The sequence below is a fragment of the Callithrix jacchus genome, chromosome 18 (assembly GCF_049354715.1).
Source record: "Callithrix jacchus isolate 240 chromosome 18, calJac240_pri, whole genome shotgun sequence".
Classification (NCBI taxonomy): domain Eukaryota; kingdom Metazoa; phylum Chordata; class Mammalia; order Primates; family Cebidae; genus Callithrix; species Callithrix jacchus.
The window spans coordinates 32,893,209-32,910,494 of NC_133519.1; the positions used below are offsets into that span (position 1 = coordinate 32,893,209).

Genomic DNA, 17,286 nt, shown 5'->3' on the forward strand with positions numbered 1-17,286 from the left:
TTCAAGCAAGGATTTCCATTTCCCCCAGGACAGAAATGTCCTAACAAGACATAACTTATTTCAGGATGTGTGACATGTCCATTGTTGGCTGCTAGGTGGTGATGATGGGGTCTTGCCTGCAAAGCAGAAGTCAGGACTGCTGAAAATGTTTACAAACTGTTATGGAGTCGATTCCCTATACGACCTGCTCGGAAAACAAAAATAATCTGATGCTATGCCTTTCCCAAAAAGTTCAGTGGGTAGTTGAGTATCCTACAAAAAGCCTGAATGGCAGAATTTTTTTCTATTATACTTTAGGTTCTGGGGTACATGTGAAGAACACGCAGTTTTGTTACATAGCTATACACATGCCATGGTGGTTTGCTGCATACATCAGTCTGTCATCTGCATTAGGTATTTCTCATAATGCTATCCCTCCCTTAGCCTGACACCCCCTGATAGGCCCTGGTGTGTGATGTTCCCCTCCCTGTGTCTATGTGTTCTCATTGTTCAACTCTCACTTATGAGTGAGAACATATGGTGTTCGGTTTTCTGTTCTTGTGTTGCTAGTTTGCTGAAAATGTTGGTTTCCAGCTTCATCGATGTCCCTGCCAAGGACATGAACTCATCTTTTTTACAGCTGCATAGTATTCCATGGTGTATATGTGCCACATTTTCTTTATCTACTTTATCATTAACAGGCATTTGGGTTGGTTCCAATACTTTACTATTGTGAACAGTGCTGCAATAAACATATGTGTTCATGTGCCTGTATAGTAGATGATTTATAATCCTTTGGGTATATACCTAGTAATGGAATTGCTGAGTCAAATGGTATTTCTAGTTCTAGATCCTTGAGGAATTGCCACACTGTCTTCCACAGTGGTTGAACTAATTTACACTCCCACCAATAGCATAAAAGTGTTCCTATTTCTCCACATCCTCTCCAGCATCTGTAGTTTCCTGACTTGTTAATGATCGCCATTCTAACTGGTGTGAGATGATATCTCATCGTGGATTTGATTTGCATTTCTAATGACCAGTGATGACGAGGTTTTTCATGTTTGTTGGCTGCATAAATGTCTTCTTTTGAGAAGTGTTTGTTCATATCCTTTGCCCACTTTGTTGTGGGTTTTTTTTTCTTGTAAATTTGTTTCAGTTCTTCATAGATTCTGGATATTAGCCCTTTCTCAAATGGATAGATTGCAAAAATTTTCTCCCATTGTGTAGGTTGTCCGTTCACTCTGGTGATGGTTTCTTTTGTAGTGCAGAAGCACTTTAATTTAATTAGATCCCATTTGTCAATTTTGGCTTTTGTTACCATTGCTTTTGGTGTTTTAGTCATGAAGTCCTTGCTCATGCCTATGTCCCAAATGGTATTGTCTATGTTTTCTTCTAGGGTTTTTTTTTATGGTTTTAGGTCTTACATTTAAGTCTTTAATCCCTCTTGAGTTAATTTTTGTATAAGGTGTAAGGAAGGGATCCAGTTTCAGCTTTCTGCATATGGCTAGCCAGTTTTCCCAACACCATTTGTTAAACAGGGACTCCTTTCCCCATTGCTTGTTTTGGTCAGGTTTGTCAAAGATCAGATGGTTGTAGATATATGATGTTATTTCTGAGGCCTCTGTTCTGTTCCATTTGTCTATATCTGTTTTGATATCAGTACCTGCTGTTTTGGTTACTGTAGCCTTGTAGTATAGTTTGAAGTCAGGTAGTGTGATACCTCCAGCTTTGTTCTTTTTGCTTAGGATTGTCTTGGCTATGTGGGCTCTTTTTTGGTTCTCTATGAAATTTAAAGTGGTTTTTTTTTTCCAATTCTGTGATGAAAGTCAATGGTAGCTTGATAGGGTTAGCATTGAATCTATAAATTACTTTGGGCAGTATGGCCATTTTCATGATATTGATTCTTCCTATCCATAAGCATGTAATGTTTTTCCATTTGTTGGTGTCCTCTCATTTCATTGAGCAGTGGCTAGTAGTTCTCCTTGAAGAGGTCCTTCGCATCCCTTGTAAGTTGTATTCCTAGGTATTTTATTTTCTTTGTAGCAATTGTGAATGGGAGTTCACTCATGATCTGGCTCTCTGTTGTCTGTTACTGATGTATAGGAATGCTTGTGATTTTCGCAGATTGATTTTTGTATCCTGAGACTTTGCTGAAGTTGCTTATCAGCTTAAGAAGATTTGGGTCTGAGACAATGGGGTCTTCTAAATACACAATCATGTCATCTCCAAACAGAAACAATTTGACTTTCTCTTTTCCTAATTGGATATCTTTTAATTTTTTTCTCTTGCCTGATTGCTCTGGCCAGAACTTCCAATAATATGTTGAATAGGAGTGGTGATAGAGGGCGTCCTTGTCTTGTGCTGGTTTGCAATGAAAATGCTTCCAGTTTTTGCCCATACAGTATGATATTGGCTGTGGGTTTGTCATAAAAATCTCTTATTATTTTGAGATACATTCCATCAATAGCTAGTTTATTGAGAGTTTTTAGCAAGAAGGACTGTTGAATTTTGTCCCAAAGGCCTTCTCTACATCTATTAAGATAATCATGTGTTTTTTTTCCCATTGGTTCTGTTTATATGATAAATTACATGTATTGGTTGGTGTATGGTGAACCAGCCTTGCATCCCAGGGATGAAGCCGACTTGAACATGGTGGATAAGCCTTTTGATGTGCTGCTGAATTTGGTTTGCCAATATTTTATTGAGGATTTTCACATCAAAGTTCAACAGGGATATTGGCCTGAAGTTTTCTTTTTTTGTTGTGCCTCTGCCAGGTTTTGGTATCAGGATGATGCTGGACTCATACAATGAGTTAGGGAGGATTCTCTCTTTTTCTATTGTTTGAAATAATTTCAGAAGGAATGGTACCAGTTCCTCTTTGTACCTCTGGTAGAATTTGGCTGTGAATCCATCTGGTCCTGGGCTTTTTTTGGTTAGTAGGCTATTAATTACTGCCTCAATTTCAGAACTTGATATTGGTCTATTTAGGCATTCCACTTCTTCCTGGTTTTGTCTTAAGAGGGCGTATGTGTGCAGGAATTTATCCATTTCTTCTAGATTTTCTAGTTTACTTGCATAGACATGTTTCTAGTATTCGCTGATGGTAGTTTACATTTCTGTGGGATTGGTGGTGATATCCCCTTTATCATTTTTTATTGCATCTATTTGATTCTTCTCTTTTTTCTTCTTTATTAGTCTGGCTAGTAGTATATATTTTTTTATCTTTTCAAAAAAGCAGCTCCTGGAGTCATTGATTTTTTTGAAGGCCTTCTCTGCATCTATTAAGATAGATGTCTCTATCTCCTTCAGTTCTGTTCTGATCTAGTTATTTCTTTTTTTTTTTTTTTTGCTAGATTTTGAATTTATTTGCTCTTGCTTCTCTAGTTCTTTTAATTGTGATGTTAGGCTGTTGATTTTAGATTTTTCCTGTTTTCTCTTGTGGGTATTTAGTGTTATAAATTTCCCTCTACACACTGCTTTAATGTGTCCCAGAGATTTTGATACATTGTTTTTCATTCTCATTGGTTTCAAAGAACATCTTTATTTTGGTTGGCAGAATATTTAAAGTCTAGAAAGAAAAGACTATGCTGAGCCTCAGGGGGTAGATATGATGACAATTTTTTTCTTTTATTTTTTTAAGGAAATGATAATTATTTAAATTTCTTTGGTCTCATTTTCAGAGACCTGTCCTTCTCCTGGTCACCTCATTCAGCCTGCGTATGATCCTGTTGTGAATATCAAGTTTCCTGCTAGACTTGACTTAACTATAATTCATTTGCTGCAGTTTTTCATAAACACTTATGAATCAAAGACATGGAATTACCTTAGATTAGCTCTGGACCAGCCTGTTGGACCAGCTCGGACCAACACTGTTTCCTGAGTTTGGGACTGTGGTACAATCTCAAACTCTGGACCTACCACCCCTTCCTGCCCCACCTCTCCTCTTCCTGTAATACAAGCCACAGAAGCCAGGAGCAAATGGTTCTGCCGTCATCGCTGCGCTTTGACTCAGTTGTCACTTGAAATACCAGCGAACCAAAGAGACTGGAACATCTGACTCACAAGAAGATCAGACTGTGGAGAAATAAAAATACCTCTTTATTTTTGGATTGAAGGAAGGCTTTCTCTGCTTTGTTGGAAAGCAGGTGGCATCTCTAACTGGAAGGAATTCCTGTGGCATCTTCTGGAGTCTCCAGTGGTTCTGCTGATGAGGCCTTTTGGACCTCTGCTGCTGAGGCTTCCAGAGGCCTCTGGATGGCACCAGAGGCTGCAGAAGGCCAAGAATCAAGCCAGGAGGTCACATGTCACTGTGGACCTTCCTGCTACCAGTCACTGTCCCTCAAAGGACTCAAAGACCAATATTCAAATGTACAATTAAAAGAATTTTCCCCAAATGCCATGTCCCTCCATTTGACCGTCGGTTCAGTAAGGTCTGATTATATCACATTGTTTACCATCAGTGTAATAGCACATAGATATGGTTTTTCCATTTATACCTCCACCCTTTAGTCAGTCAGCAAATATGTATCAAAACAGAAAACATTTTCATCACCTTAATGTTTTACATGCTCTTTAAATCACATGTTTAGTAAATAGGTCTTTGAAAGTTATACAGTGTTTACTTGAAACTGATGTAAAAAAAATAGAGAACCAAAAATTATAGTACTCATTTTGTCTCTGTGAAATGTAATGCAATAAATACGTCATGTAGACTGTATATACATAAGCAAATATGCAAATAAAAAAGCAGCCTAATCAAAGGTTACAATAATGTTGCAACAATTTTGGTAGTAACCTTAGGATTTAGGGGCACAGTGCTTTCAAAAATTTTCTCTGATACACTGCCAATAGCACCTCTGACTGCTTATTTATATGTCAATCACTAGGCTAGGTATTCTAGGACTTTGGTCTCAACACTGTTTTCTGAATCAGAATCTGCATTTTGTAAAAGTTCCCCTGGGACTTTTTTTCTGATGTTCTACCAACTTTGGGAGCCACTGATAATATTACAGATAAAAAAGTGTAAGCAGCTGTTCCATCAGGGAGATAATAGATACCTACAAAGATTAATAAAAGGTAATTGACATGATTATGTAATTTGAATAGTGTTGTAATAGTTCCTAAGATGGAAAAGTCAATTTGAGCCCAGAATCTGGGAGCTAGGCAGGACTCTGGACTGTAAAGAATGGCCCAGTAATGAGGAAGAAAATGAGCCTTCTAAGTTGGTAAAATAATACCAGCACAGGAGCAAAGTCAGAATATTGTGGCGAGTGGAGAGGGAGGAAGAGGCTGTTTATGAGCCTGATATCATTAACAGAGACCTCATGTGAGATGCCAGATGATAATTTATTGAATGTACTGAATGCATAAAGCATAAGACAGAAACTTGGAGCCATGCAGATACAGGGAACCCAGGACAAATCATTATGATGCTTCAGATAATATAAATCTCAGATTCTTTATGAACAGCAAAGTAAGATTTAAGGTGATATGAAACAGCCAGATCCTTCAAGAAATACAAAATACAAGGGGTCCTGGAGACAGGAAAATATGATCATAGTAATACATTTCTGCTATGTGCTTGCTTTCTTTTCTTTTTCTTCTTCCTATTATTATTATTTTTTTTGAGATCGGGTTTCACTCTTGTTGCCCAGACTGTAGTGAAATGACATGATATCAGCTCATGGAACCACTGTCTTCTAGGTTTAAGCCATTCTCTTGCCTCAGTCTCAAGTAGCTGGGATTACAGGCGTCTGCCACCACGCCCGGCTAATTTTTTGTGTTTTTAGTAGAGATGGAGTTTCACCATGTTGGTCAGGCTGATGTCAAACTCCTGACCTCAGGTGATCCACCTGCCTCCACCTCCCAAAGTGCTGGGATTACAGGTGTGAGCCGCTGCGCCCAGCTGCTGTGTGCTTTCTAAGTGCTGGAACTATAGTTTATAGTAGCATTTTATCCTCTCAACATACCCTATCAGGAAAAACTCTTATTGTCTTCCTTATTTCACAGATGTCAAAACTGAGCAGAGGTAGAGTAACTTGCCCAAGACAACACAGCTAGTAAGTGAAATTGAAATCTGGACAACTGATTTTTTTCAGCCAAGCTCTTTAAGCCCTCTGCTATGCTGTGGCTTATCTGGTGACAGGCTCTTATCAAGGCAGAACTGTGCCTTGGTAGAAGCCAGGAAAGGGATTCAGAGCAGTAGGCCTTGCTCATGTGCTTGTTCTCTGCTTCTTCACCACCTGAAAATAGTGTTTCAGTGCCGGTAACAGGGCATAATACCCTTTTCCTCAGATCAAAAGGGGAGCCATCTGCTTAAGGTGGTTGGGTACCACTGTACTACACAGAAGGTTCTACAAGTGTGAGCTTGGACCCAAGCAGGCTTCAGGTAAGTGGTAGGGGCGACTGCTCCCGTGGTGTTGGCGGGTGGCACTGGAGGAATACAGCTTTGTCTGGCTCATGAATCCCTGGGCTTTGTCCCACCTGCTAAAGTCTCTGATCTCTGCCCCTTCTTCACCTGTAGTAAAACAGTCACTAGTTCAGTTGCTTTCCCTAATACCTCTGGTCACTGGGAGCAGTGATCTCACCAAGCCCCTGCCCAGAAAAGCCCCGGAAAAGGGGGAGGGAGAAAGAGCCAGAGGCTGCCACTGCGGTTTGGAGGAACCACAGGGGAGGAGGACGCTGCCACCCACAGCCTCCAGAGCTCATTGCAGCTGGGCTTAGCAGCTCAGCAAGCACTGCCCAGACCCTGGGCTAGTGGCAGCCAGCAGGAGCAGGAAAGGAAGCATGTTCCCAGGCTGCCCACAAGTCTGGGTCCTGGTGGTCTTGGGCACCAGCTGGGTAGGCTGGGGAAGCCAAGGGACAGAAGCGGCACAGCTGAGGCAGTTCTACGTGGCTGCTCAGGGCATTAGTTGGAGCTACCGACCCGAGCCCACAAACGCAAGGTAACTCAGGTGTGGAGTCTGGGTGGGCTTCTCTAGAGAGGATACTCTATTTCTTTTAGAGAAAATTCCCTTTGCAATGTCATGCTTTTTTTTTTTTTTAACTTCAGGTAAGTAAATACAACTAACAGGAGAGTATACCGAATTAAACTGGGTGGATGCTAATTTTGCCTCCAATAATATAGTTATCATTCTGAGGGTATAGAAAACATTAAATTTGATTGGTTAGATGTTGCTTTCAAGAGTTTATTTTCAATACTGTTTTGTTAGTATGTTTGTGTTGGGTTAATGTGTTGGTTAATTCAAAGGCACCAGGTATTCGCTCCCTCATTAGCCCTTCCTGCAAACTCCTGTTCCAGGTTTTTAGTTGTAAAGTATTTTTATGGGACTCCTAGTCACATATTATTTATTCCATTGTCTACATAGCTTCCTATTCTAAAACTTAAAATGAACAAACACCTTGTGCTTTTTGTCATATAATTTTGTTGCTGCCTTATAAATGATTTACAAAATATCATTAGTTTGGCCAGGTGCAGTGGCTCATGCCTGTAATCCCAGCATCTTGGGAGGCCGAGGCGGGCAGATCATCAGAGGTCAGGAGTTCAAGACTAGCCTGACCAACATGGCGAAGCCCCATCTCCACTAAAAATACAAAAAGAAATTAGCTCACACCTGTAGTCCCAGCTACTCGGGAAACTCAGGCAGGAGAATTGCTTGAACCTGGGAGGAGGAGGTTGCAGTGAGCCAAGATGGCACCACTGCACATTCGACTGGGCAACAGAGCAAGACTCCATCTTAAAATATCATCAGTTCATGGAAATACAACATTTTTGTACTTTCACCTTTTTTCTGCTTCACATTTGACTTATTTACCCTATTGACTGTGACTCTTCATTTTTTTCTCTCTGTTAATCATATCCTGGAATATGGTTTACCCTAGCTATTTAAAGGTGTATGTAACTAAGAGGAGGTTTAATTCATATAAAATACTATCCTTGAGTTGCAAACTATTTTTTTCTAATTGAATGTTATAAATAAGACTTCTCAGAAATTAACAAAATCAGAGTCTATTCAATATTTCCAGTTAGACATTTTTAAAAAATAGTAAACCAGCTAGTGTGACTGACTCACATTTTTTCCTTACAGCACAGTTTATTATGAAAGATGTGTTCCTCTTTTACAATTACAAAACCAAAGCAATCTGCCAAAAAGTAATGCAATATTTTGAGATCTTTTAGTGTATAATTTAACCCTTTTAAAACGTTCATTGTAATTGGGTTATTTTGGAATGTATTACATACCATTTTGGTCTTATAATAATAAGAGCTCCTTCCTTTTCAAAAATAATCATCTTAAATATTATACTTTAAAGTAATAATCTAGGTCACACTCACACCCTTAGGGAACTGCCATAAGCTAAAACCCCGAAGGAAATAACAGTGCTTCTAACACTAATCTTGCCTGCTTACGAGTGGAATGCAAACTTGGTTTCTGGCTTTCTTGTACCATGCTGTGTTTATGCTTGCGAATTTTTCTTTTGTTTGTAGTTAGTATTGAAAATAGCAAGCAAAATGCTGGAGGCAGTACCACATAGGGCAAAGGTCTGACTCACATGGTAAGTACACAGGGAACCATGACTGGTCATTCTGTCCCCTCACTCTGTGGGTAAGTTTCCAAAGTTTCGGAGAATCATTCCTCTGGTAGCAATTGTTGAGTCAAAACCATAGAAAGGTAACCTAGACAAATTGTCAATATTGTTTAACCCCAAATCATATTATTGCTCTCTAGTATTTTCTTACGAAACATCTAATCCGTGTATCTGGCTGCTTAAACTAAGAACTGTTCTAACTTGTCCTGCCCCTAGAGCTACGATACTCACTAGACGAATGTCAACATAGACAACTCCATCTTTTGCCAAAGTGTATTTTAGCACAAAGCAGAAATCTGTCTACTTATTTCATATAATATTAGCAGGACAATGCCTTTTAAAGGTAAAATGTATCTATTATTCTTGCTCCAAGTCTAAGGTGAACGCTTTCAAAAATTCCTTAAGAAAATTTGTTTTGTCACTCACATGTATGTACAAAGACACATTAAAGAAAAGATATACATACATTTTCCTTCTAGGGTTCTACCTTTATATAATTTTGTGATTATGAACAAATCATCTTTAAACAGTCCTTATAAATTGAAAACTGATCATATACATTGTTTAAAATCATATCATCTGTAACTTTTTAATCAGATTATTTTCCAATAAAAACTATTCAGATCAAAATAGACATACTTCAATATGCATACACATCATACACAGTAAAACATGTTAAAAAACATCTCTCTATTGAAATTACTGAAAAATATCAGTCTCTAACGTGGAGTAAAGATTTTATACTATCAACTAAATTTCTGCATTTAAAGATCTGAGGCAGGGGAGGACAGTAACTTTTCAATTGTACTAAAAGTAAATAAATAAAAATGGACTTCCACATTAGGGACATTAGTATATAGAATCCTAGAATTCTTGAGTTCTAGGAATTCTAAGAGGTCATTTAATTCGTTTTCTACTTCCATGTTTTAACTTCCATGTTTCTACTTCTACTTTTCCCCTTGCCCTCAGCACCAGTGATCTTACCAAGTAGTTGTCTAATTCCTACTTGAATGCTGCCAGTGACAGAGCATCCACTACCTTCTATATCCAGCCATTCTAAAAGTACTTATATGTCTTCTTTAATTCTGTCCCCACATATCAACACAGCTCCTATATTCCACATATTAGTATTTGTGAGCATTACTATAATTACAGATTTGTTTTTGCTTTCTGTGAAAACCTGAAAGCTAAAGACTAACTCTTATTACATTTCCAAAACAATGTTACCAGCTAACATGTATTGAGTGTTTCTAATATGTCACTTCTTATGCCTTTTGCACCTATCAACTTATTTAATATTATACAACAATCCTGTGAGGAAGATTTCAGTACTAATCCCATCCTATAGTTGTAGAAACTGAAGTACAAGTGGATTAAGTCAACTTTTCAAGGTAAAACACTAAGATGTAGATCTAGGATTCAAATCCAGACACTGAATTCAGAGCCTGCACCGTAGCCACTGTGCTGTCATGGCATGGCATACGTGGATGGTGTTATGTCTTGATTATGGCTGGGCCACTGTCCCCACATTACGAAGCATAACAAAGCCAGTCTGATCAACTGAATTAGACATTTGTTAGGTATTTTCTCCAAATTCTCTTTTCTTTAACCTCATCTTTGAGTTTGAGACAAGGATAAGAATGATGTGCCTTTAGAGGCACAGAACAGTAACAACAACAGGAAAGTATCACCACCCACAACTCTCCAACTCTCCCTGCTGCCTGTCCTCTATTTGTTGTTGTTTTTTTAATGATAAATTTCACATTTTGAAATCTTGGTTCTGCCATTTATCAACTGTATCTCTTGGACAAATTACTTACCCTTTCCAAAACAACTTTCTCATTTGTTTGTTTCCAGTATGAATCCCAGGGCTTTTATCCAATTAGCCATCTCTCACCTCTCAACTAGAAATCAGTTCCATCAAATCAGTACTTTTTTATGATGTTCCTCAGTAGATTATAACTATATTTGATTGATCAGTTGAAAAACAGCTCATATATTTATTCATAAAGGATTTGGTCATATTTTAATCATGTAAAATCTAAACCTAAAGTTTGGGTTTACACTATGATTTGGGTTTTCTTTTTGGAAAATGGATTCTGATAAATGATATTAGGGTAGATTAACTTGTGAACAAATAGGTATCACAACAGGATATTTTTGAAGAGACCAATCATTTCATTAACTTTATCAATCATATTTATAAAACTGTGGGCTTCTGAAATACAATAAAGATACTAGTATTCTACTAGAAGTCTGAGGATATGAGACAACTACTTTTTTTTTGTAATGTGAGTAATGGATGTTGAATACATCTTTCAAATTAGTTTTTGTATTTTATTTCCAGTTTGAATCATTCTGCAACTTCCTTCAAGAAAATTGTCTACAGAGAGTATGAACCATATTTCAAGAAAGAAAAACCACGATCTAGCATTTCAGGTAAGCCTGAAATATACTTTAAAAAATTTTAAAGATAAATCTCTACAGGTAATTTGGCATTCATATGTATCTCAAATATCCATTTACTGAAATTTTATAGAAATGTGTCATGGGTTTTTTAAGAAGTACTGGCTACATTACATGTGGGGCCCAGTGCAAAATGAAAATGCGGGTCCTCTTGTTCATATTACTGAAAATTCCAAAGTAGTGACTGTAATGCATTAAACCAAGTCAGGGGCCCTTCTGAGTATGGGCCTTGTGCATACCCATGAAGCTGGTTCTGTTTTTAATCTTGATTAAAATAGCTAAATAAAATGTTTAAATGTTTGAATTTTTATCAATTCATGTAAAAACTATTATTGAGTACCTGGTATGGGCTGGACATTGAGTTAGGCACTGTGGATGCAACAGTGGACAAGACAGTCTCATATCCTGCATTCATGGAGATTATGGTCTAGTTTAATGAGCACAGATGTGCCTTAACAGAATGATTTTTGCTTTCATTTGGCTCCCTAGATTCATTCAAAGGAACTATGTAGGACTGATTCCTTTGCATCTCTTTCCTATTTGTTCTCTTGTTTATTTAGTGTGATATATACAATAGCCATGACTTTTTATTTATTTACTTGCGATGGAGTCTCGCTCTGTCAGCAGACTGGAGTGCAGTGGTGCGATCTTGGCTCACTGCAACGTCTGACTCCCTGGTTTAAGCTATTCTCCTGCCTCAGCCTCCCAAGTAGCTAGGATTACAGGCATGCACCACCATGCCCAGTTAATTTTTGTATTTTTAGTAGAGACGGGGTTTCACCATGTTGGCCAGGATGATCTCATTCTCCTGACCTTGTGATCCACCTACCTCGGCCTCCCAAAGTGCTGGGATTACAGGTGTGAGCCACCATGCCCAGCCAATAGCCAAGATTTTTAAAGAAAATCTTTTTTCCTCATCTCTTCTTTTATCAAGAAGACTGGGTTGAATCGTGTTCTGATATCTTAACTATGATACTATATTACACAGGGATGACAGAGACCATCAGGGGAGAACTTCCTCCAGTTGAGTCCCCTTGTTAGTAATTCACCTGTTGCTTTTCCCAATCAAATGCAGACTTGCCATCTTTCCCAGAGTCATCCCAGGCTGTCCTGCCTCTTCTCATTTCCCTTAATCTTCCATCTTTACTCAGTAGGAGTCTTCCTTTCAGTTAAAAATTAACAACAAAACCAAACCAAACCATGTTCAGGTTAACGCCTATCTAGAAAAAAAAATGTCTCCCCTTGACCCCACCTGCCTTTTCCTTTTCTCTCCTTTCCTTAAGTACCAGTCTTCTGTATGAGGACTGTATATCATTCTCTACATTTCTTCACCTATATTCCTTCCCTAATCTGCTTTAGTACGAATGAGTCTACTAAAATTACTCTCACAAAAGGGAACTCATGACTTGAGATGCCAGAGCCCGTGTTCTTTTACTACCAGACGTTACTGGGACATTTAACCATCTCCCTTTTTGAAGCTCTCTTATTACCTGTTTTTTCTAGTGCCACTTCCCCTGACTTTGCTCAGACTTCTCTTACCTCTCCTCTCAGTATTCCCACCAGACATTCTTCCCCAGTATCTCAGTTTCATCCAAAACCAAGGCTTTCACTACTACCTACCCAGAAGCCACTTTCCATCTGAAGTTACACTGACATCCCCTCAATACCAGCAGAATTAAATCTTCCTCTTCTATATGCCCCCAGTACCTTGAATTAATTCCTACCTTCTAAAGACATTATGAGGATCAATTGAGTTAACAAGTACAAAGTATTTATAATAATGCTGACACATAATAAACACTCAGTAGAAGTTAGCTACATTGTTACTGTTGCTGCTATTATCAATCATACCTCAGATCACATATTTCATTGTTTTATGGATATCTATCTATCTACATTTCTCTACTCATTTATATATTCTTCACATGTTCATTTATGTATTTATTTAATTTAAAACAAATCTGCATTTAAATATTCTTTTACTTTTAAATAATTGTGTATTGAGACCAGGCGTGGTGGCTCACACACTTTGGGAGGCTAAGGAGGATGGATCACTTGAGATCAGGAGTTCCAGAGAGTCTAGCCAACATGGTGAAACCCTGTCTCTACTAAAAACACAAAAATTAGTTGCACGTGGTGGTGCATGCCTATAGTCCCAGCTAGGCAAGAGGATCGCTTAAGACAAGAGGATCATTTGAGCCCAGGAGGTTGAGGATGTTGTGAGTTATGATCATACCACTGCACTTCAGCCTGGGTGACAAAGTAAGTCCTCATCTCTAATTAATTAATTAATTAAATTGGCTAGTTTTGAGTCTCCACATTTTTCAGGGACAAATTATAACATGTTTGTCCCTGAAGGAGTTTTGAAATAGCTGCAGTAATAACTGCCTTGTGTTAATGTAATGCATTGTTCACCTAAGAGCAGGGGATTGGATTAACCGACCTCCTGCAGTCCCTTCCAGTTCCACAACTGCACTAAATTGGGTACATGCTGTGCTGGCTTCCCCAAGCTCTGAAGTAGGCCACTCCTTTCCCCAATCCAGCTTTAGGCACTGAGGAGAGGGTGGGAAGGATCTTAGGCCACCTGGCTGATGGAGGAGCTAAAGAGCAGCTTGAAAACCATTTAGCCATGTGTTTTCCTACATGCTTGAAAGTATTTAGTATGCATTCATGAAAACATCCTTTTGTTTTGCCTTAATTCTGAAGAGGCAGGAGGGGAGTTTGAATAAACACTCCAAACAGTCCACTAAAGCAAGAGGTCTTATTGGGTTAAATAACTTAGGAGACTTACTCTGGACATCTGGTATTTGCAGCCATGTGATACCAACAAACACATCAACCAAGCAAGAGAACCATGGCAACTAAATGTGGCACGCAATCGGCAGCATAGTCAGCACCCTGTTGGGCTCCTTGGCAGCTGGGGTAGGTGGGAATAGTCCACGGAAACTTCCATCAGGAGCCAAGACAGAGTTTCCAATAGTCCATGGAAACTTCCATCAGCAGCCAGAAGAGTAGGGTCAGACAGTGAAGTCAGACATGTCAGGAGTCAAAAGAGGTATAGACATCTGGACTATTCTATAAAGATGGGGGCCTGAAACTGCCCCATGAAAGGAACAGGGAGAGCTTTGGCTCAGGAGTCCAGAGATCTCAGTTCTGATCCCAGGAATGCTGCCAGATCACTGACTGACCCTGGGCAAGTCATCTTTGCCCCCCGATTCCTACTTCCCAGGCTTTGTTAACTGTCTTTAAAATAAGGACTGAACTTTGTGATCTCCACAGTCCTGTGTAGAGCCAACATAAAATCAAACAAAAAGCTTCAGGCACAAGGTCAGCATAAACTCCAGGCCTAGTAGTTCAAGGAAAGAGATAGGACAACCGTGAGTGGCAAGATAGGGACAGGGAAAAGTAGGACCTCTGTCCCAGGGATCAGAGTTTACCATTGCTGCTCTAACCAGCTACTACAAACTTAGTGGCTAAAACACTAATTTATTCTCTTAGGATTATATTTCTGCAGATCAGAAGTCCAAAATGGGTTTTATTGGGCTAAAATCAAGGTATTGGCAGAGCTGCATTCCTTTTGGATGCCCTGGGGGAGAACTGTTTCCTTGTCTTTTTCAGTTACTGGAAGCTGCCTACATTCACGGGCTCATGGCCCCTTCCTCCATCTTCAAAACCAGCTGAGTTGCATCTTCCAGGCTCTTCCTAACTCAGATTCTCCTGCATCCCTCTGATGAGGACCTTTGTGATTACAGGGGATCCACCTGGACTGTGAGGAAAATCTCATCTCAAGATTCTTAATTACAGATACACAGTCCTTTTGCCATATAAAGTAGCATATTCCCAGGTCCGGGAGATTAGAATGTGGACATCTCAGCAGGAGCACATCATTCTGCCCACTACACACACCAAACAAAGCCCTCCCATGGTGTCCTCCCTCTCCGAGAATAGCACCCTCCTCCACCCAGCTCCCCAAACTGATGGCAACTGATGTCCCTCATTATCCACCCCACATCCAATCCATCCTCAAGTTCCAACTATTTAATCTCCTAAATAGATTGCTAATATATTCTTTCCTCATCATCTCATCTTATCTCAGTTACCACCACCTCTCTCCTGGAGCTTTCTATCTGTTCTCTCAAATGTTCTCCACTCGGTTTCCTCCCAGATCATCCTCCACAAATGCAGCCAGAGATTTTAAAACCAAAATCTGGTCCATGTTACACCCTTGATGAAAACTCTTTAATGGCTGACAGATACTCTTAGGCTAAAGGGAAAAGCCTAAGAAGGTTACAAAGCCCTGCATGATGGGCCTCTGAGGATGCCATCAGCTTCATCTTCTGCCCCTTTCTTTCACATACTAAGCTCTGCCTCCCTGCTGGCTATCTGTCACTTCTCTGAATAGGCCACATTTTCTGGCACCTCAGGGCCTTTACACATGCTACTCCCACTTTCTAAAATGTTTTTGCCCATCCCTTTGCCTCTCTGCCTTTGGACTTCAGTTAAAGCATTAATTCCTCAGGAAAGAATTTCCCAACTCACCTCCAAGATTGGACTAGATTCTCCTGTCAAATACTCTTCAGAGTATTCCATCCTTTTCTTTCATAATATTTACCATAGGTTTAAACTGAATGTTCGTGTGATCAATTGGTTTAAAAATCTGTTTTTCCTACTATAAAAACTTATAAAGTTATAGAACTATAAAATGTTCTACTTTTATAGGCTCTCTGAAGGCAGGGAGTGAGTGTATCTATCTTACTCTCTTATGCACCATTGCAATTCTGAAGCCTAGGATAATATAGGCACTCAAAATTCACTGAATAAAGGAATGAAAAAAGGGATAAATACAAGGTGGAGGTATAGTATAAAGAGGTGGTTTAAGTCACTATCTAGAGTCAGACATGCTAATCTTAAACCATGACACTGTGTAATATTATGCAAGATATTTAAACTCTCTGAGGCTTAGTTTCTTCATCTATAAAATGAGGATCTTAATATCTACCTTAAAAACATGTGAGGATTAATGTAGGGACTTACAGTGCTTGAATGTATTGAGGGAAACAGAACATGAAAGCTCTGTTATAATGATCATCACCACTGCAAACAAATGCTGGATGAATTCCACGAGCGCTGTGACTTCCATCTCCTGCTTCTAGGATTTCTCATGGAGAGAAGCCAATCCTATGATGCTTATGAATGGCTCAGAAATGACAGCAGCTGATTTCTGTCACCTGTCTGGAATGGGGTGCTTAGTGATAGATTCTCAAGCTTTAAAAGACATCTAGATCAGCAAGGAGCACATGTGAAAGTCCAGATTCCCAAGTTTCACCTCCTGAGCTCAGGTTCACTGAGGCTGAGGTGATATTTGGGAATCTGCCTCTTAGTAAGACCCTAGGTGATTATGATGCAGAGATTCCAGGACTACACTTTGGGAATTCTTGTATAATCATCCCTTGCTATCTGCAGGGACTGGTTTCAGGACTACTCACAGATACCAAAATTTCAGATGCTCAAGTCCCTTATATAAAATGCCATAGTATTTACAATAACCTATGCATATCCTCTCATATACTTTAAATAATTTCTAAATTACTTATAATACCTAATGCAATGTAAATACTATGTAAATTGCTATTACATTATAGTTTTATTTGTATTGTTTGTACTGTTGTGTTAATTTTTTATTGTTGCTTTTTTAATATTTTTGATCCAAAATTGGTCGACTCCATGGGTGTATAACCATGAATGTGAACTATGGTCATGGAGGGCTGACCATATATAATTCCTCAAATTCTGACTCAGCCATCAACTTTTTCCTCAACTCCCCAGACAGAATTTGTGCTTCATCCTCTCTGCTTCTGTAGTATTTTGCTCATATCTCAGCAGTTGCCCCTATCATACATCTATCTCCAAACTAGCTTGTGAACTCCTTCAGGACAGGGAGTGTATTTGATGCATGTAGCCAGAAACTCTAACACAGTGCCTGGCAGGTAGAAAGTAAAACCTCACTCTTGATTTCTATACCCCTAATCTACTGTCCCTGCTGTGTTCTCCATTGGAGTAATTAATAACATCATTTGCCCAGCTGTTCTGATAAAACACCTTGAGGTCATCCTTGACTTCTCTCTCACACAAGCCACTGCAATCCATCAGCAAGTCTTGTTTGTTTTACCTACAAAAATGTCCAGAATCCAATCATTGCTAATCACGTCCTGCTACATGTGCTGACCCAGTACACTGCGGTCTCTTTCC

General features: G+C 39.2%; 2 protein-coding genes across 4 annotated transcripts in view; both read left to right on the forward strand.

Annotated features, from left to right (window-relative positions):
- The window catches only part of SELP (selectin P), a 44,565-nt gene extending 39,812 nt beyond the window's left edge, over positions 1 to 4,753 (forward strand). For both annotated transcript variants that reach the window (XM_008985058.4, XM_008985060.4), the window contains one exon: positions 3,663 to 4,753. The gene's annotated coding sequence lies outside the window, so the exon portion shown is untranslated. The remainder of the gene's footprint in view (positions 1 to 3,662) is intronic.
- A 1,894-nt stretch (positions 4,754 to 6,647) lies between these two features.
- The window catches only part of F5 (coagulation factor V), a 72,322-nt gene continuing 61,683 nt past the window's right edge, over positions 6,648 to 17,286 (forward strand). For both annotated transcript variants that reach the window (XM_035279090.3, XM_035279091.3), the window contains exons 1-2: positions 6,648 to 6,926; positions 10,919 to 11,010. In XM_035279090.3, the coding sequence (XP_035134981.3) occupies positions 6,769 to 6,926; positions 10,919 to 11,010 (250 nt within the window). In that variant the 5' untranslated portion in view covers positions 6,648 to 6,768. The remainder of the gene's footprint in view (positions 6,927 to 10,918; positions 11,011 to 17,286) is intronic.